This window comes from Sebastes umbrosus, chromosome 7 (genome assembly GCF_015220745.1).
Source record: "Sebastes umbrosus isolate fSebUmb1 chromosome 7, fSebUmb1.pri, whole genome shotgun sequence".
Taxonomy (NCBI): Eukaryota; Metazoa; Chordata; class Actinopteri; order Perciformes; family Sebastidae; genus Sebastes; species Sebastes umbrosus.
Window position 1 is genome coordinate 2,490,088 of NC_051275.1, and position 20,960 is coordinate 2,511,047.

Below are 20,960 nucleotides of genomic sequence, written 5' to 3' on the forward strand. Positions count from 1 at the left end.
TTAAGATAGTGTGATAGTATAATGTACCCTATAGGTAGTTAAGATAGTGTGGTACTATAATGTACCCTATAGGTCGTTAAGATAGTGTGATAGTATAATGTACCCTATAGGTAGTTATGATAGTGTGATAGTATAATGTACCCTATAGGTACACTGTTAAGAATTTCCCAGTAAAATAACAGTAAAGAGCTGGAAGCAGGGTTGCCATTATTCTACTGTAAAATTAACAGTATTATACTGTCGCTGAAATTTACAGCTTTGTACTGTTAATGAAAAATACAGTATATACTGTTTTTTTGATTAATTTCACAGTATTTTACAGTTAATTTACTGTTTAAGGATACATTATATAGCTGTTTTTCACCTTTCTTTTACATTATCTTACTGATTTGTTTCAATGCACTATTTAGGTTGTATTTTTTACATACATTTTAATAAACATTATTTTTTGCCTAGATGAATAGACTTAGCAGGTTACAGACATAGGAATAGTCACACTAAATACAATTAAAGGCACTTGTTAAGAAAAAGGCTATAATTAAGGCTATAAGGCCCAAAATGTCTGTCTCTAGCTGGCTACAAGCACAGAATGCAAATCATAACAACATGTGAGTGAAGAACAGAGCTAATTCACTGATTTTACAATTGTGTACAATGCGTGAGAAAAGAACATCTACAGCTTATCTTATTGCACTTTATTTTTTATTTTCATATGAAGTTCAACACAGCGCCAACAAAAACCTGACACAGATAACAAACCAAATTTCAGAAGAAATAGCATTTCTGAAGACATCTGTCAATCTTACTAACCTTACTTTGTGGAACAGTTACAGACAGTTGAGCTATATCATAGAGTTAAAACAAAACTCTCAAATAATATTTTGCCTTATATCATGTAACATGTGAATATACTGAATATATTGCTGAGCCTAAAGGCATATCAGTGGTACAAATTTAAAAAAAAAAATGAACATTAAATACAAAATAATTTGTCTATATACTGATGAGCACCAACACCACCAGACATGTGACATCATGTCCAAGTATGAATATTCAGGCTCTAACAAGGCACATGGATAAGTGTGGAAGTCCAAGTATTGGGCGATAATGGGGGAGTGAGTTAGCGAATGACTTATGGCCCACTCAAAGACACCAGTACTCTCAATCCAGCCTTGGTAGCCCGCTGACTGTGTGAGAGAGAGATATATGAGTTCCAACATAACTTTCATTGTAACTTCTCACGTACAAAATCAGCGTGTGTAGCCCTCATTTCCTCTTATCATGTATGTAATGTAAACTCACCATTTTAAATGAAGTCCCACTCAAGTCCATGAGTCCCATCAGCAGAGTGGATACATGTGGATATACGGTTGTAGTCTTGTCTTGTAGCTCGTGAATTTGCCAGTTTTCTTTGAGAAGACTTTGCCCTGTCCATCCTTGGTGCCTCTCTCAGGGTTTATTCCTACGGTGCACCTGAAAAATGATAGTGTTTCTTCAGGTACTGTGTAAAAATCAAGTTGTGTGAATCACTTAGATTAATGCCACAATAAAAATACAGGTTTTACTGAAAGTATCTAACCTTGAGATTAATTTGAGCGTGCAGGTGTAGAAGGTGGAAAATAATGCAGCAAGCCCCATCAAGAAGGTGGGCTGGATCCCCTCACATATAAAGTGGCCTTCAAGGCTGACCATCCAGCGCCAATAGCTTCCTGCTGTTTCACCTGAAACTTAGAAAGAATTTTCCTCAGTCAACTTCATGGATTTTTAGTCAATGTTTGAAATGAATTGTGTTGAGTGGTGTGCATTACTGGTTGAGAAACCGTTTTTTGATCAATTATGAATATTCTGACCATCTGATCTATAGAACATGTGGTTTTCAGATATCATTCAAAAACACTAGTTAGCTAGTAAATAAACTTGCCTTCAATTTTGTATCTGCTCTGCTGAATTACCACCCAATAACCAACGTGCACTGAAGTCTTAATGTTACTTTAAATGTTGAAGGGACTTCCATAGACTGTAAAATGTATACACCGTCGTTATGCATGAATTCACTGGCAAAATACATGTATCAGCACATTAACTTAGATATTAACTTGAATACATAGAAATTAAAATGAGCTCCTTGTGTTGTCCGATTAATGTGCAATCATCTGTGAAATTCTAGCTAGCTGTTGAATCCCTCTATCATGACATGCACATATTCTGTAATGCAAACTAACTGGAAACATCACTGATAAACTTTGCACAGATTTATTAATTAAATAAAATTACTACTCACCAATAATCAGTAAGATGGGGATGGATGAATAAAAGAACGGATCCAGCCTCACATGTGCAGATCAGGTGAAATTGCTCTTCCCAGAATTCAAAAAATACTGCATGAAACTGTTATTCATGATACTTTAGACAGTTGATCAGCAGTAAAGTGCTGTTTTTTAAGAATACATTATAGTTCAGTTAAAAAACGGCCTATGAGCGTAATTTAACAGATTTTCTTTTGTATTAACAGTAAAGCGCTGTTTTTAGCAATAACAGGTTAATACTGTTGAAATTCTGCTGTAAATTAACAGCAATTGTTTACAGTGTAGTTAAGATAGTGTGATAGTATAATGTACCCTATAGGTAGTTAAGATAGTCTGATAGTTTAATGTACCCTATAGGTCGTTAAGATAGTGTGATAGTATAATGTACCCTATAGGTAGTTAAGATAGTGTGATAGTATAATGTACCCTATAGGTAGTTAAGATAGTCTGATAGTTTAATGTACCCTATAGGTAGTTAAGATAGTCTGATAGTATAATGTACCCTATAGGTAGTTAAGATAGTCTGATAGTATAATGTACCCTATAGGTAGTTAAGATAGTGTGATAGTATAATGTACCCTATAGGTAGTTAAGATAGTCTGATAGTATAATGTACCCTATAGGTAGTTAAGATAGTGTGATAGTATAATGTACCCTATAGGTAGTTAAGATAGTCTGATAGTATAATGTACCCTATAGGTAGTTAAGATAGTCTGATAGTATAATGTATCCTATAGGTCGTTAAGATTGTGTGATAGTATAATGGACCCTATAGGTAGTTAAGATAGTCTGAAAGTATAATGTACCCTATAGGTAGTTAAGATAGTGTGATAGTATAATGTACCCTATAGGTAGTTAAGATAGTCTGATAGTATAATGTACCCTATAGGTCGTTAAGATAGTGTGATAGTATAATGTACCCTATAGGTAGTTAAGATAGTGTGATAGTATAATGTACCCTATAGGTAGTTAAGATAGTGTGATAGTATAATGTACCCTATAGGTAGTTAAGATAGTGTGATAGTATAATGTACCCTATAGGTAGTTAAGATAGTGTGATAGTATAATGTACCCTATAGGTAGTTAAGATAGTGTGATAGTTTAATGTACCCTATAGGTCGTTAAGATAGTGTGATAGTATAATGTACCCTATAGGTAGTTGAGATAGTGTGGTACTATAATGTACCCTATAGGTAGTTAAGATAGTGTGATAGTATAATGTACCCTATAGGTAGTTAAGATAGTGTGATAGTATAATGTACCCTATAGGTAGTTAAGATAGTGTGATAGTATAATGTACCCTATAGGTAGTTAAGATAGTGTGATAGTATAATGTACCCTATAGGTAGTTAAGATAGTGTGATAGTATAATGTACCCTATAGGTAGTTAAGATAGTCTGATAGTATAATGTACCCTATAGGTAGTTAAGATAGTGTGATAGTATAATGTACCCTATAGGTAGTTAAGATAGTCTGATAGTATAATGTATCCTATAGGTCGTTAAGATTGTGTGATAGTATAATGGACCCTATAGGTAGTTAAGATAGTCTGAAAGTATAATGTACCCTATAGGTAGTTAAGATAGTGTGATAGTATAATGTACCCTATAGGTAGTTAAGATAGTCTGATAGTATAATGTACCCTATAGGTCGTTAAGATAGTGTGATAGTATAATGTACCCTATAGGTAGTTAAGATAGTGTGATAGTATAATGTACCCTATAGGTAGTTAAGATAGTGTGATAGTATAATGTACCCTATAGGTAGTTAAGATAGTGTGATAGTATAATGTACCCTATAGGTAGTTAAGATAGTGTGATAGTATAATGTACCCTATAGGTAGTTAAGATAGTGTGATAGTATAATGTACCCTATAGGTAGTTAAGATAGTGTGATAGTATAATGTACCCTATAGGTAGTTAAGATAGTGTGATAGTTTAATGTACCCTATAGGTCGTTAAGATAGTGTGATAGTATAATGTACCCTATAGGTAGTTAAGATAGTCTGATAGTATAATGTACCCTATAGGTCGTTAAGATAGTGTGATAGTATAATGTACCCTATAGGTAGTTAAGATAGTGTGATAGTATAATGTACCCTATAGGTAGTTAAGATAGTGTGATAGTATAATGTACCCTATAGGTAGTTAAGATAGTGTGATAGTTTAATGTACCCTATAGGTCGTTAAGATAGTGTGATAGTATAATGTACCCTATAGGTAGTTGAGATAGTGTGGTACTATAATGTACCCTATACTATACTATAGGTAGGTACATGTTGATTTGAACTGGAATCAGCTGATCGGTGTGATGGGGGCGGGTTCAAATAGGAGTGGCAGCCATCTTGAACGGCTGCTTGACTCTTTCGTAGTCAGCTAAAACATAGAGTCCACCAGACAAACAGCGCAGACGGAACCGGCTAGTTCACTTATCAGAGGTAACTGCGTGTACATCCAGACTGCTTCTACTCCTGGACAGTTGTCTAGCAGACAGCCCGTTATTCCCTGGTGACTGTTACAAGCAGCGTTAACTGCAAATGCTCCTTCGCCATCGTCAGCTTGTTAGCATGCTAGCAGAGCTAGCACGGCAGCGAGCCTGCTGAGCTGACAGTTGATGCTGGATGTCCCGTCTTGTCTTGTCCGTTAGCTAACACTGAGGAATGTGTCAGGTATTATTTGCACCAGCGTTATGTCATACCGACTGAATGAACGTAGTGTGAATCCGGTACCGTAACGGTGCTGACCGAACCAGCACAACGTTAGTACGAAGCTAAAGCTTCATGTGCTAGTTAGTTAGCCAGATGACGGTAGCTAACAGTTAGCCAGCGTTAGCTTGGCTCCCTTCTAGTTGGTTGGATTTGACAGACACAGAATGCTCCTCGTCACTCATTTGTTCACATATTTATCCATTAGTCTCGGCAGAGGTGAGGTAATTGTACAGATGATCTATTGATGGGACTGACTCTCCGGATGTTAGCACGGGTTAACAATAATGTTAGCACGGGTTAACTAGATCTCATTACTAACCAGCGCTGCGTCGTTAGGCCAGCAATCTCCTGTCCCAGTTCTTGATCAGCTAAATGTACTTGATCAGTCTCCTCACCCTCCCAATACAACACATTGTCTTTAGCCTCACATCATCCAGTTGTTCTCCTGGTATTCTCTGTCTAACTCTTGGTCTGGTGTGTTTCAGGGTTGGAGGAACGTGAGAGAGACGTGAGAGGACGCAGCGGCTCAGTGCAGCTCAACAAGATGGCTAGCTGAACGCTAAACAGTGTGCCAGTACTTGACAGCTAGCTAAGCCCTCCCGATGTATGCTTTTCCATAGAACGATGGCAGATTCCATCTATGCTAAGCCCTAATTTGCTAAAGAAATCCACGTTTAGAAGATTTCTAAAAAAATTCAGAAGAGGAATTTGTTTTTGTTGACACTTGATGTCCTAGAAATTGAGGAACCTGCCGAGATAAAAAACGATTTGGACAATTTACATTTGGATCATTCTTAAAGTCTCAAGAAGGAAGGACAACCTGAAGTGTTGAGTGGTCCCAGCAGAGTGGACTCACTTCATCTAGAGACTGTTAGAGATTTTATTGCTATTGGAACAGAAAAAAATAAAGTGAAGTAAACATGAGTACCGCCAGGACGGAGAACCCAGTGATTTTGGGCTTGTCCAACCAGAATGGACAGCTCAGAGGCTCAGTGAAGCCTGCTGGAGCACCAGGTGGAGGTGGAGGTGGAGGCGGAGGAGGCCCTCTACAACAGCAACTTAATCAGATGAAAGGCACAATCAACAATGGTAATTCCCAACTGGCCCCTACAACTAACTCTGTCATCAAGTAAGTTATTCAATACTAGAAAACCAAGAATGTTTTCTCCATGTTGGCACAATTATTACTGTCAATTCTTTGTTATGCTTTTTGCTTACATTAACTTAAACCCACCACAGGCCTGGAGATGACTGGAAGAAAAATTTGAAATTGCCCCCAAAAGACATGAGGATGAAAACTTCGGTTGGTACAAGATAGTTCTCCTTTTATTTAGCTGAAAGTCATTGAATTTGGAAGTAGAAATTGCAGATACCTGTTTTTCTTCTGCTTTTGACAGGTCCTTTTGCTAGTTATGACATTGTTTTTAAACTGTGTTCATTATACACAACAGGTTCTGTGATTTTGCTGGCCTTCCAACAGCCATGCTAGCAAGTCATGCTAAGCTTGGCTATTTTTATGAAGAGTAGGACTTTATTGTACATACTATTTCCATAAACAAGGTAAAAAAAAGTGTCATGCAATATACGTGCACTGTTAACTGTTATGTGGTAACCATGTATTTGCTGTTATGCCTGGGTGCTTAACTATTAATATGTAATAATTTATATAAAGCACATACTTGCATGCCACTGTTATACTCAGACAAGCTAATAAAAACCTTTTTAAGGCGCCGTACACATGCAGTGCCTTTTGCACGCTCGGATTCATTGTTGTGGCAGGCGCACTCAAACAAGGGAACGCTGTCGTGGCGCGCAAGCGTTCCCTAGGGCATGCTTTTCGTTTAATTTTTTAGTTTAGCGTTATTAGTAGTTCAACTTTGGAACACTGCAGCGTGCACCGCATGTCATGTGACGAGGAACAACCAATCACAGCCGGCATCGTTTCTTTCTTCCATCAATATCAGTCTATGGTACATATATAAATATATAGAAGATAAGTAAATAATTTTAGTGAAGGGCTACCCAGAGCTTTATGATCTGTCCCACAAACTATTTTACTTGTTTCACCCTTTCCGTCCAAGAACGTCCCAACCTGAAAGGTAAGCAAACTTGATACAGAGAAATCAAGCAGTCAAGCTACTGTGAAGGATTGACAGCGCTGGAAATCCATTTCTTTGTATTTACTTTGTTTTGTTTAGTCAGTGAGGCTTTTACTGCCAAATTACCACAACTTCGTCATCTCAGCGCACAGGTTTTGTTGCTTAGTAACGGCAGGCGCAACAGTAGCGCAACCTCCGAAGCACCTTGCATAAAAGGATGAAAACGGCACAGCTGGTGTTTTCCATGCATTTTTAGACGCGACATGTGAACGACCCCTAAGTTTTCGTCTTCATTAGAATTGTTGCAGTGGTCCGATTAGTGTTAACTTTGCTTGCTTCTACTCAAGCTCTAAGAACAAGTTGATACATGACTGTGCAATTAACAGATTTTAGTTAATAAAAGGTTTTATTTCTTTGTGTAGCTGATGAGAGAGCAACCGATGGTCAATTAGTTTGAAGAAAAGCACTCGGTTGAGACTTGGGACTACTTTTTTTTTATATAACCTTCTCCCCTTTTATTGTGGGACATAATTGATAAGTTTAAAAGCCCATGATCTTGTTTACATCTTGTTAACCACATGCTAATTATTCTGTACTTTTTCTGATGATTACAGGACGTGACTGCAACTAAAGGCAACGAGTTTGAAGATTATTGCCTAAAGAGGGAGCTGCTCATGGGAATCTTTGAGATGGGCTGGGAAAAGCCATCTCCAATCCAGGTACATTCAGACACAACTCAGATTTGATCCATTTTGACAGCTGGACAAGATTGAGAGGTGTCTCTGTGCTTTAGGAAGTGCATGTTTTCACAATTGGAGAGTTGGGTGTATTTGAAAAATCCTGGCAGTCATTCCAGTACCTTGACTTTGACACGTTACCAAAATGTTCTTTGATACCTTTGCTAAATTAAAATAATATAAAACACTACTTTTATTGGGTCAGCCTCTGATTGAATTAAATAACTATAATGTCTTACTAAAACATAGTGTAGGGGTTTATGTATAAGGAATTGTAGTTCCTGCGTCTAGTTCAAAGTAATCTTAACAGTTGGGATAGGGCTGCTCGATTATGGCAAAAATCATAATGGATTATTTTGGTCTATTGAGATCACAATTATTTAACACGATTACTCATTGACTTTGGAATCATTATGCATTTAAAAAGAAAATCTCTATTATAAAGTTTCAAGTGGAGATGAATCGGTCAACCAAGTTAAGCTGGTTTACTATATGGATTTCCACTCTAATGAACAATTACATAACAAACATGACAAATGTAAGGTCACATTAGGCAGATAATATCTAGTGTTTGTTTTGGAGAAAAGTTTTATTTTGTGACGGTAGTTTTGGAATGCTAATGTTGAGCCGGTAGCTAGCTTGCGGCAAGTTATGTAAACAAACGCTATGACGTGGGCTTCAGAATAAAGTAGTGCATTCAGCGTTTATTTTCTTAGTGACCCTGTCTTTGAACGGTCTGAATGAGACAGCAGAGGAGGAGAGACAGGTGATCAGAGAGGGGAGATGGGGAGACAGTAAGCTGCAGCTGGACTCAGTGCCTGTCAGAGGGCTCTTTCAGTGTCACTGTAGCCAGTGCTGCAGTACTGATCTCCGTTTCAGCGTCAGTTTATGAAATGGACTGTTTCGTCCTTGGCTTTAACATTGTAAAACACATCTTTACATCCAGGAAAAATACAATAGTGTCCCCTCTTTTGCCCCCTCTAGAGCGTCATTGCGAAACGTAATGTAGCACAATAATCGTTTAATGTTGATCATCTTTTTTTCATAATTGTTGGAAGCCAAAATCCTGATTGAAATTTGATTGATTTCTCAGCCCTACGTGGGGATTATTTTGAAATCTGGATAGTGTTGGGTTTAAGGTTAAAAACTGGACAAAGTTAGGTTTGGATTTGGTCTTAAGTAAGACTCTAGTAATGCAGCAAATAAGCTAAGCAAAGCTATAAGCAAAAGCTATTAGATTGATTGCCATAAAGTTCTGTACGTTCATGGTTCCCAGACTTATGACTTTTATGATCCCTTAGTTCACCGCTGACCCATTCAGATAGACCCCTAATGGCAATGGGCCAATTACCTGGGGGCTGTTACTATTTGACTTTTCATCCAGGCACTCTACATGTTGTTTTAAGTGACCAAACCTTTGAATCGAATGTTTGAATATATTTAGTTAGAGCAGACATAATTTGGTATGTGCCAAAAATGCACTGATTGTACCCAGCCATAAGAAGTAGTATTATGTATGACATTTCTTTCATTACTGCCGTTTTGCACAGGAGGAGAGCATTCCCATTGCACTCTCAGGAAGGGATATCTTGGCCAGAGCCAAGAACGGCACGGGAAAGAGTGGAGCCTACCTCATTCCCTTACTTGAACGTATTGACCTGAAGAGGGACTGCATACAAGGTGAGAAAGCTCATTTTCTGACATAGTAAATCTCAGAATGTTGTAGGGGTAGAACGGTTCACAAAATTCACGGTTCGGTTCATATCACGGTTTTGGGGTCACGGTTTTCGGTTCGGTACATTTACACATTTACAGTTACAGCGAGGAGGTCATGTTCTGATTTCAACATGCTTTTCATTTATTTGGCAAAAATAAGTTAACAAATGTTTACCTTAACAAAAGTATAGCTTACATAAAGAACATAAACACTTCTTCATTGACAAATCTTAATTAAAAGAATGGGTCTTCTACAGTCATTAGTTCAAACAAAAAAATGCAGCTTTGTTATTTTCATATAAATATGATGGAATTATAGACTAAGGCCATCAATTGGCAGGACATAAATTGAAGCATAAACTTAACCAGAACTATACTAAAAACAAACAGTATAACATGCAGTATGTCTCAATTCCCTGATTATCAACTCTTAATTGAAAGATTTGTTTTTCCACTCAAAAAGGTGCAGTATTTGGAAAGGAATACAGTTGGATTTCTGTACCACTGTTATTTAAAAATAATTAATTACTATAAAACGAATTACAGGGATTGTGCTGTTGCCTGTCACCAGTTTCCAATCTGTCACTGCTTGTGTCAGTGCTTCAGAGAGATGCTCACTGTGTGGCTCTCATAAAGGGGGCGCGTCTTTATCTCCCACTCATTCAACAGTAGCTCATTGGTCATAATTCTTACTATAACAGTTAAGGCACTCAAAAACTGACATTGTCAATAAATAAAAATAAAATCACAAATGTCTGTAATGTAAATATAATGTTCCATCTTAAGGTTTTTGGTAAATCCTCAACTGCTGCTTATGTTAGTTTATACAGGGCAGGCACAACAGAGTTGTAAAGTTCACACGTGAAGGCTCAAATGTGAATATTTGCTGATTTTCTTTGCCTTGTGTGATAGTAACTTGGATATCTCTCAAGATCTAATGGTAATTAAATAAATGTTAGTTGAAGACTTATTTTTATGGTTATATTCAAATAGAGCGTAACTGACTGATCATCCACTGTGTGTAAAATGTTTTTCTGTTGGGACTGTTAATCATATTTAAATAAAAGCACTGATCAAGTTGTCTGCAACATTGTGTGTGAAGCTTCCATGCAGTTTCTTCCTCTAATTGTTTTGTCATGATGGTTTTACTGCTTTGCTAAAGCTTTGTTCATGTGTCCAAATTAAGACTAAGCAGGCTCAGGTTTATGCATGTGAGTACACTTATCACAAGAGGATTTCTCTTTTTTTCCAGCTGTGGTCATAGTGCCCACCAGAGAACTGGCTCTGCAAGTAAGCCAAATATGTATCCAGGTCAGCAAACACATGGGTGGAGTGAAGGTAATGGCAACCACAGGTGGAACCAACCTACGTGATGACATCATGAGACTCGATGAAACGGGTAAACTTCACAAATATACACCCATTGTTGTCCCCCTGAAGTTGAGATATACAGTATTATTGCGTTGCTTGTCTTCATACTAAATACTGTGATATTACTAAAGTAGTCATGTTGGTACTTAAGCTCTCATTGTAAACCATCCTGTTGGGCAAAAGACAATGAATGCCTGGGTTGTTTTGTTACATAATATTTCAATACAAGCAAATGGAAATCTCGCCTTGTTATCAGGCTTAACTAACCCCAACAACCGAGATCCCGCCAAGCGGTCCCATGGCACTGGTTATGAACTCGGTACAACCCAGGGTTTCTCAATCTGGCTATGAGCGCATTCACATAAAAGGGCCGATGTTTGCAGCATATGACCAATAACAAACATGAACAAGTCTACTGTTAGCAGAGCGGCATATTTTACAAACCAAGAGCAAGCTATAATATTAGACAAATGCAAAGAAGTTAAACTCCTAATCCAGGCTAAAAGTAAAACAGTTGAAGCTGCCAAATGCAGGAAGGACAGCTGGCAAAAAAAGAGCCGACTGTGTGAATGCGTAAATTAACAGACTTATAATATCCCTGCCCCATCTAGTACACAAATGGATCTAATTCTAATTTCCTTGTGTATGCCATTAAATTAATATGTTGCTTATAGAATGTTCCTTATATAGGGAAATAGTGGTGTGTATGACACTTTTGACCTTCTTTCAGCTGCGTCCCCGACTGGTGGTGTGAAACAGACTTGGCAGCAAATAAAAAATAAATATAAGAACATAATTCATAGCAGTAACCAGGCTTACTTTCATGTCTTATAATCACCCACAGCATACATGAAAGTACCGATAGCAAGTCAATTTCAATCTTCCGATGTCTAACTCTTGTCCGATGGCCTACAGATTCTACATGTGAATGATGAATCTGGTTATAGGGATTAGATATTGGCAATCTGAGTCTCTCAAAAAGCGATCTCTTCATAATAACTTACTGGCCACATCACAAAACCACAATGTGTGGTGGTTGTTGACTTCTTCTCGTTTAAGGCCATAATAATTATTAACTACACGGTTTGGAGTATCAGGGAACTCGATGAAAGGGGACTCAGTGAAATGTGTTGTGATAACTAGCTAACGTATGCCATGGGTTTGATTTGTCGTTTCTAATATCTCCAGTGGTTCTACCATTATTGACTTGAAATATGGCAGCCAATCAAAATGCCTGCTCTGTGGCAGAGTGAATGCCTGTGTATCTTACATTTATTTATTTATGTTACAGTACATGTGATCATTGCCACTCCTGGGAGGATTTTAGACCTCATCAAGAAAGGAGTGGCCAAAGTCAATCAAGTGCAGATGGTCGTTCTAGACGAAGTGAGTTAAATGGTTATATTTTTCATTCTGTTTGACTCATTTTGCTTTTTCTGAATAAACAAGCGTGACCTTTAACATTTAAGCAGCCACTTTAGACAGCTCTCAATGTGCCTTTCCCACCTGTCCCTCTGCTCAATAGGCTGACAAACTCCTGTCTCAGGACTTTGTGCTTATGATGGAGGAAATGCTGGGCTTCCTGTCCAAACAGAGGCAGATCCTGCTGTACTCTGCGACCTTCCCTCTCAGCGTGCAGAAGTTTATGGTACACATTTGTTTAGTCATTTGTTATTGCCGGTAAACAAATCAGCCTTCATAATCTGTTGCACAACCCGAATATAACAACTCCTGTCTTCACCTGCTCTGTAGAATGCACACTTGCAGAAACCCTATGAGATCAACCTGATGGAGGAGCTTACGCTGAAGGGTGTGACTCAGTATTATGCTTATGTAACTGAAAGGCAAAAAGTCCATTGCCTTAACACCTTGTTCTCCAGGGTAAGTGTTGCCTTTATGCACTTCATGATTCCTTCTTAATTGACTTGCAGATGTGTCATAAACAGCTGTAATAACCCAACTTGACTGCAGACTTTTAATACAAATGGCTTTTATCATAAATAAAGGGTATTTTTTAGGAGTCCATTTTAACATTTTTGTTTTGCATTGGACATTAAAAATGTTTATTGTTGGATACTTAAAACAAATAGCTTGAATCCTCACAATTCAATCATTAATTTCACCAGGATTTACTGCTGTTGGTGCTCTTTTTCAGCTCCAGATCAACCAGTCTATAATCTTCTGCAACTCCTCTCAGAGAGTGGAGCTCCTTGCCAAGAAGATCTCCCAGCTTGGTTATTCATGTTTCTACATTCATGCCAAGATGAGACAGGTCAGCTCAAAGTACTGCTTCAGCAATACCAGCTCTACCAGCTTTAAGACCAAAATACACACAGGTGGTGACGGATGCATGCCAGAACAGCTGCTACTGTTACTTTTGGTGTACATTAAAGTGGTGCATCATGCAGACGTGCATGCACCTCTATTTGTTGCAGTTCACACCAATGCTCTATTTCTGGAGTGTTGCTGCCACTGCCAGTCCTGTTGACATCTGGGTAACTGGACAACATGCACTACAAACAGCTTTTGGACGGTGCCTTATTTGTCATCTACTGTTATGAACCTTTCAGACACAACACGACAGCGGCACCACTTTTCAAATGGCTTATGCCGCGCCATGGCGGTTTTCCGCAGCATCGAGCAAAGTGTTTGTGTGGGCCGCGTTGTGTCTGAAAGTGAAAACTAGGGCTGTCAGTCGATTAAAAAATTGAATCGCATGATTGTCCATGGTTAATTGCAATGAATCACAATTTTTTTTTTTCTGTAAAAACATTATTATGAATATTCTTGCTTTATGCAAATGTATGTATATATTTATAACTGGAAATCAATTAACAACACAACAGTGACAAATATTGTCCAGAAACCCTCACAGGTACTGCATTTAGCATAAAATATATACTCAAATCATAACATGGCAAACTGCAGCCCAACAGACAACAACAGCTGTCAGTGTACTGACTTGACTATGACCTGCCCCAAACTGCATGTGATTATCATAAAGTGGGCATGTCTAAAAGGGGAGACTCGTGGGTACCCATAGAACCCATTTACATTCACACATCTTGCTGTCAGAGGTCAAGGGGCCCCTTTGAAAGTGGCCATGCCAGTTTTTCCTCAACAAAATTTAGCGCAAGTTTGGAGCGTTATTTAACCTCCCTCCCAACAAGCTAGTATGACATGTTTGGTACCAATAGATTTAGGTTTTGTAGTTTAATATGATAACAATATCTTCATTCTAGCTCTAAACTGAGCCCACTACAACCTAAAGATCGCAAGTTGTTAATGCGTTAAAGAAATTGGTGGTGCTAAAACGAATTTGCGTTAACAAGTTATTATCGCATTACCTCTGACAGCCCTAATGAATAACTTTAATGTATTCACATTAGAGCCTAGTTTTGTAACTTAGCTTGCACTTTACATAGTATAAAGTTTTACAGATCATAACAATAGAGCTACATACACATAACGGTGCTTTCCGCAGCAAAAAAATGAAATGTGTTTAATGTGTACTGCAGAATCCACCACACATGAGGTTTACATCACATCTCTTTTCTGCCCTCCAGGAGCATCGCAACCGTGTGTTCCACGACTTCAGAAATGGCCTCTGCAGGAATCTTGTCTGCACTGGTAAGTGGTAGAGCCACGTGCATGTTCCTCAGCTGCATTTTACAAGTAGCTGTTTTGGTTCCATTGGCAGCTATTATGAGACTGTTCACATTATAAACACCAGACCTGGTCTGCGCCAGCTTGGGTCATTATTTTCCATGTAGAGACTGGTGATGCACGCTGCTCAGATTTGAAACCTTCACCACTGAGCTTATAGTTTAAATGATTTGAATAACACTGTTTGCCACTGACTGTTCAAAGCGTGTCCAATCAGGTTACAGCTGACCTAGATTCTTAAACACTGAGCTTCCAGAGATGTAATATTTGTCTAGTTTAAAAAAAATGTGTGAAGTGCATGAATTGAAGTTCTTGTTTAAAAGTTATCTGATGACATATCAGTGTTGAGCTGAGCTAATGGTACTAACTATGTGGTTGACAAGCCTAAGTCACCCAAGTGTTCAGTCATTGTCTACTCCCAAAACTTTAGAGCCTTACAAAGTTTGATTGTTGCGTTGCATCACTCTGCTTGGTGGGTGAATATTTTGAACTGAAAGACAATAAAAACTGTATAAAATGCATCAGGTCACTCAACCACGTAGATGCTTTAGGTGGGTTAGTTGATTTCCAGTGCAATAATATTCTTCTGCGTGCAAGCAGTGTTGTAAAAGCCATAATGTTTTTCTGTCTTTTCCTTACTGTAGAGTACTTTCCATCTGTGACACCAAATCTAGCTGCTGCTGCATTAGGTTGAAAATTAATGCTAAGTGCCTCTGAGATTGTTTTAAAGATCACAGACCAGTAAGTTATGAGAGCGGGGCATGACCAGAACATAAGGGTCAGATTGGCAGGGGTATTATGACACCTGTCACAGCGTGCATCTGTATTTAGGTATATTTTGGCTAGTCTTGCTTTGGAAAAGTGAGCTTGATGTAGAACTTTGAATTGTATTATGTTAAGTTTGGCACATGAAGTACTGTCATTCACTCTTTGTAGAGCACAGTTCCAAATATCATCTTCCATCTCATCTAGTTCACCTGCCCAGTCCATTCTAATCTTTGTGAGGGTTATGTTTTTAAGAGAAACGATACAGTTCTTGAACATAGCCTTTTCGAATTAAAAAGGATCTCCAGCATCTCATCTAAACCTGAGACGGAGGGTATATTTGGGAAGTTGGGGTCATGACACTGAAGAAAATGAGGGACCTGGAAATACCTAAATAAGCTGGACCGGGGAGGCTGAATTTGTGTGATAGCTCATCGAAGCTTGCAAATACAGTTTATGTACATATCCTTGAAATTAGAGATGCCTTGTCTTTGCCAGAGAGAGAATGTCAAATCTAATCTACCTGGGAGGAAAAGGTGATTATTGCATATAGGACTTGTGATAAGGAGTTGTTTGAACCCAAAGTTCTGTCTAAATTGAAACCATATCGTGATGGTGTTGATGACGATTGGATTATCAGTAAAGTGTGGAATGGGAAGGGGAAGACTGGAAGTGACCAGGGCTGTGAGAGATGTTGAAATGCAGGATGTTGTTGGTTAGACTTAACCTAGTCCACAGGTGTGTCCACGTTTTTCCGAACAGAACTCTGTAATGTTTACATCTTTATTTTCCGGTTCTAGTGAATCGTGGGTTGAAATAAACAACTGTCTGTTGTCTTGAAATTGTTATTCTGCCCATACTTGGGCGTCTGGTCCTGATGTAAGATATGTTGATGTAGGTTTGATTTCTTCCTTTGTTTCCTCTAGACCTCTTCACAAGAGGAATTGACATTCAAGCTGTGAATGTTGTGATCAATTTCGACTTTCCCAAGCTAGGAGAAACGTATCTTCATCGCATTGGTAGATCTGGTAAGAGCCCATATTGGTAATGTTGGCTTTCTAGTGTGCAGCCTCTTCTTTTGTACTAACATTTATATTTTAGGTAACAAACAATAATGATAAAATAATGATTTGAACCTTCACATCCTTAATATCCAGGCCGCTTTGGACACTTGGGTCTCGCCATCAACCTCATCACTTACGATGACCGCTTCAACCTGAAAGGGATCGAGGAACAGCTTGGAACAGAGATCAAGCCCATCCCTGGCATCATTGACAAGAGCCTATATGTGGCGGAGTACCACAGTGAGAGTGGCGAAGAAGTCAAGCCTTGAGCCAGTGAGTACAGACATTGTCGGCCAATACGCACAAATATTTCCTCTTTCAGGATCATTTAACTGCTTTTCTTTTTTCCAATTTTCTGTCTTTTTGATGTTAGTGCAACCATTTTAACACACTGGCCAGGATAAAAGAGATTTCATAATTGGACTGATTATTATAGCAGGCATTACATTTTGCATTACACAGTGCTCTGCTATTGGGCATGCTGGGGGATTGGTATAACTCACTGGCACAACTAAAGGTAAATTAGCCATTATTACTGTCATTACCTTGATGGTGCGTGTCCTGCTGTGCCAAGTAAAATGTCCCCTGTGAGAAAGGTCTGTTACCTTTTTTAAAACATGACAAAAAGATGTAGGAAAATGTGCAATAACAGTCCTTTTAATGCAGTTGTTATTGTGCTCTGACAAGGTTGCATTTTTTTCAGCTTGCAAAGACTGTGTTAAAGCCCCATGTAATGCTGGGTGATTGACCAGAACTGTCCTTGAGCCACACATTAAATCTCCAGCAACTGCAGGAGGGATACTTTTTTTTTCCATTTTCAAGAGTTTTCTGTTGTAAAAAATCAAAAGTAAATCTAGGGATGTCATGATCAAGTTTTTTTGCCCCGATACGAATCTGCGTCCTTTTTTTAGTATTGAGTATCTGAGAAAAGTGGTTTGGAAAAGACATTAGACTTTGCTCCTAAATTAGTGTTATTATGGTAAGGATGGCCTCTGAGTGAGGCGATAATTGTAACGGCGTTACCACGGTTTTCCATTCGGCGGCTCACGTTACCGCAGTCTTGGAAAGGGATGAGCTGGCGGAGGGGTACTCAGTTGGTTGCAATCTGCAACAACACCACTAGATGCCACCAAATCCTACACACTATACCTTTTTAAAATGGCCTAGACTGTTCTGGAGCTTGAGCTACATAAACCACATTCTATTCAAGCAACTAACTTAATGTCACTCTTCTCTCTTTACAGATCAGTCCATCCTCCATTCCCCTATTTCTTTTTTCACCCCTCCCCCCCCGCCCCTTCTTGGAGTTCTCGTTTTATTTTTTTGTTTTTTTTATGTACAGTTTCTGTCCGTCTTCCTTTTTTGGATGCCACCACAAGGAATGTGTATTTTGATGGACGCGTTTCGGAAGAACTCATTTTGCCTTTTTAATAGGGCTCTGTGCTGCACCACCACACCCTGAAGACATAAGCACCGGGAGGAAAGCACGGGACCAAGTCTAAGATATATCAATGCACATCGTGAAGATTCAAATCCACCAATGACACGAAGCCAGCACCAACAACAGACCGCTACACGACGCCCTCCATTCTTCACGTTTTATTTTTGGAAGTTTTAACCAATTTGTATCAAGTGCCTTAACAAGCAGTTCAACTCGTTCTAAAGTAATAACCCGTCATTATCCGTCATCTCACCGATTTCATACCACACATTCACCTAATTGAAAATTTGTTACACTAATTTAATGTCCGACCACGTAGGTGAATACATAACTGTTTTTGGTTGGGTCATCGGTTTGCAAGGAATGGAGGTGATTAGGAAGGAGGCTGGTCTGAATTATCTTTCTGCTGGCTTAGCTGCACTTGAGTCTGGCTGATAAATGAGGACAAACTTGGATGTTCCACGGACAGAGATGCTGGATTTTTTTTTCCAAGAGACAGCCAGACTGTCCAGTTGCTTGTGAAGAAGCTTGTGCTTCTAAAAGACCCAGACCCTTTCCTCCGTCTTCAGCATCAGAACACTAAAAATGAATAAGCAGCCTCTCAACACCATGAGGATTCCTGTTTCGGTGGAGTTTATTTGTGGGAACGCTTTTTTCCTTCTTCTTTTTTTGTCCTGTGTTTCACCTTCCTATGGATGGCCATACTTAATTCTATGAGATGTGCAGCCGACATGTGGGGTGCACCTTACACCTTGTGTATATACCTTCATTTTAAGATTGTTTTAAACAAGTTCTAAAGGCTGGCCGACAAACTGCAAAGCTTTTTTTTCTCCCCCCCCCCTTCCCCTTTCTCTCTTGTTAGCACTGGAGACGGTTTTCCTTAACTGCCGGTTTGTTTGATCTGCAATATTGGCCTGTGAATTTATTTATAATTTTAGAAATTGCAGAATATATTAGAATTTAAAACATTTAATGTCCTTGTGCATGAAATGTTTTCGAAGGCAGAGTTCACTGATAATCTTTTAGCCCCTTTCAAGTTTGACGGAGAGTGCAATTCTTCAAAGCTGCACTTAAATTGAGATTGTTTAAATTGTCGCCCTTATTCTCCCGCTACCAGTGTTAACAAGTGTTCAGTCTAGACAGATGGCTTAATGAATTCTTTGTTGTCACCAGCCTTAACTTGTGAAACTGACTCTCGAGACGCACTCTTAAGATCTCCAGTTATAGTGAGTGTTGTTATTGGAAGAGAAAATAAGATTCTATCATGTAGTAGTACTACTCGCTGCAGTGCAGCTGAATTGGCAGAGAATTTGTTTTCCGGGGGAGGTATTAGCTGTTACGTTATTCTGTGTGCTCTTTAAGCCCAGCTACAGTACTTAACAAATGTTCGAGGAGAAAGCTGTGGATTTATGTTCCCCCCTTTTTTGGAAGAGTGTTGGCCAATGTATCAAAACGAACCATCTGACATAAAATGTAGCAGGAAATCATTCTCTGTGCATTGCAAGTTAGCTGGCTTTTATTGAAACCAGCTAACAAAAGATGCCTCATTTAAAAAAACAAAAACAACCTGAGCAGGTTGGGCTGCACTTACCGCACAGAGAGATGGGTTCAGGCAATAACACTGACTGCACTGCTTTTTTGTACACCCATGCTGCCCAAATGGGAGAGAAGTGTGATGCAGAACATCAAAAAAAATAAGATTGGCACAGAGGGGGAATGGGCATGAAGGATTACATATTACTATTAGTCAGACTGCTTGTTTAAAAAATAACTTGGGCACCTCAGACTGCTGAGTTTATGGCTTATTTCTCTGCCCTTTATTGCTTTGATGTTTTGGGATTGGGATACTTTTTGCATTTTTATGCAACACGACAACCTCATTTTGCATTAAGGTCCTCTGACCACTTCTTTGTTCAGCTAAAATGTTTATTTGCAAATGAGGTTCCCTTTGTTATGGTGAGATGCTCTCCTGAGTGTTCTAATCAATGAGAAGTAGTATTGCACATTTAATTTAAGCTCTTTTTAAAATACGAAGTGTGACAATGTTGATCAGTTTAAAATTCCCTTTTATTTCTCATTGGTCAGGACTGATCCCTGTTCTCTCAGCCCTGTCGTTGCCCCCGAAATACTTGCACATGGAATTTGGCTGTTTCGACGTATGGTTTGGGTGGGAGGGCTGTATTTGTTAAAAATATTCAAATTAAATTAAGCATTCGTTGAGTGAACAGGGATCTAACCGTGCAGGCGCTTGGCAGCTGCCTGTCTCTCGTCAGCCCACTGGCAGTAATCGCCTCAGCAAATGCTTTCAGGGCTAAAATTGACGATCCTTCAAGATTTAGCGTGTCGCTACCTTTTGATGGAATGCTGCGTTTGCTGCCAGTGGCTGCCATTTTGAGAACCTTAAAGACTGAGACAAGAGCATCTTGCCCCAGATTGGGCGCCTAAATTGGAGTGTGTGTAACTAAATTGTCTCATTCTTTAAGTCTTTTTTTTAAAATTTGTGGGGTGGTTAAATTAGTGCTCGTGCTGCCCTGATGCACATGTTAATCCTCTCTCGGCATATTAACTATAACACAGCTTTTGTGTACAATCTGGCCGTCCGTCACTTAACCTGTCGAGGAGGATGTGAGAGGAGTCCGTTAGGGATTTCTTTCAAAAACTGATGCATCAGTCAAATAAAACGGGGAGGGGCCTCTGGGCGTTATAAAAACAGGATACGATCTATAGATCCAAAAGTTATGGTAATGGGTATAAAAAGGTTTGAAAAAGTTGCCCTTAGATTTGGATTTTTTTTTTTCTCAAATGAAACGTTCAAGTGGAGTAAACCTTATTTAAAAAAAATCTCCAAATTTAAGTGAAGAATTTAAAGCCTGAGTTCATTTTTTTATTTGATGGAAATTTGGTCGTTATTTAATTGGCAGATTTTTTTTCAGTGAAGCTAATTTTACAATGGACTTCAGTTTAAAGGATGTCATGAATATTATTGGATAAAAGATTTGTTGAGAATAAAGCTCACTGAAATTTACTGTGTTTTTGTTGTCCTTGGCAACCACTGTCCTGTTAAACCTCTCTTCCACAGCTAGGTGTC

The 20,960-nt window shown here is 38.8% G+C and overlaps 1 protein-coding gene and 1 long non-coding RNA gene across 3 annotated transcripts; one reads left to right on the forward strand and one right to left on the reverse strand.

Annotated features, from left to right (window-relative positions):
- Window positions 1-566: 566 nt before the first annotated feature.
- LOC119491348 lies at window positions 567-1,665 on the reverse strand. Its single transcript, XR_005207592.1, has 3 exons — window positions 1,580-1,665; window positions 1,303-1,473; window positions 567-1,187 (listed from the first exon to the last, which is right to left on the reverse strand). It is a non-coding gene; the product is annotated as an uncharacterized LOC119491348 (long non-coding RNA).
- Window positions 1,666-4,617: 2,952 nt separating this feature from the next.
- ddx6 (DEAD (Asp-Glu-Ala-Asp) box helicase 6) lies at window positions 4,618-20,897 on the forward strand. 2 transcript variants are annotated; one of them, XM_037775252.1, is made up of 14 exons: window positions 4,618-4,743; window positions 5,499-6,142; window positions 6,253-6,316; window positions 7,727-7,831; window positions 9,400-9,529; window positions 10,818-10,964; window positions 12,228-12,322; window positions 12,462-12,584; window positions 12,689-12,817; window positions 13,092-13,208; window positions 14,503-14,566; window positions 16,294-16,395; window positions 16,525-16,704; window positions 17,676-20,897. In XM_037775252.1, the coding sequence occupies exons 2-13, from the start codon at window positions 5,934-5,936 to the stop codon at window positions 16,698-16,700; spliced, it is 1,461 nt and encodes a 486-aa protein (XP_037631180.1). In that variant the 5' UTR covers window positions 4,618-4,743; window positions 5,499-5,933; the 3' UTR covers window positions 16,701-16,704; window positions 17,676-20,897. The 2 variants fall into 2 exon arrangements, with proteins under 2 accessions (XP_037631180.1, XP_037631181.1); XM_037775253.1 differs by lacking the exon at window positions 4,618-4,743 and adding an exon at window positions 5,208-5,229.
- The last annotated feature ends 63 nt before the right edge of the window (window positions 20,898-20,960 follow it).

Excerpts from the sequence above, each read along its gene's own strand:
- ddx6 (XM_037775252.1), top strand. The coding sequence starts at position 5,934 with ATGAGTACCGCCAGGACGGAGAACCCAGTGATTTTGGGCTTGTCCAAC. Across the intron at positions 6,317-7,726 it reads ACATGAGGATGAAAACTTCG|GACGTGACTGCAACTAAAGG; the intron begins GTTGGTACAAGA and ends TGATGATTACAG. Across the intron at positions 12,818-13,091 it reads TTAACACCTTGTTCTCCAGG|CTCCAGATCAACCAGTCTAT; the intron begins GTAAGTGTTGCC and ends GCTCTTTTTCAG.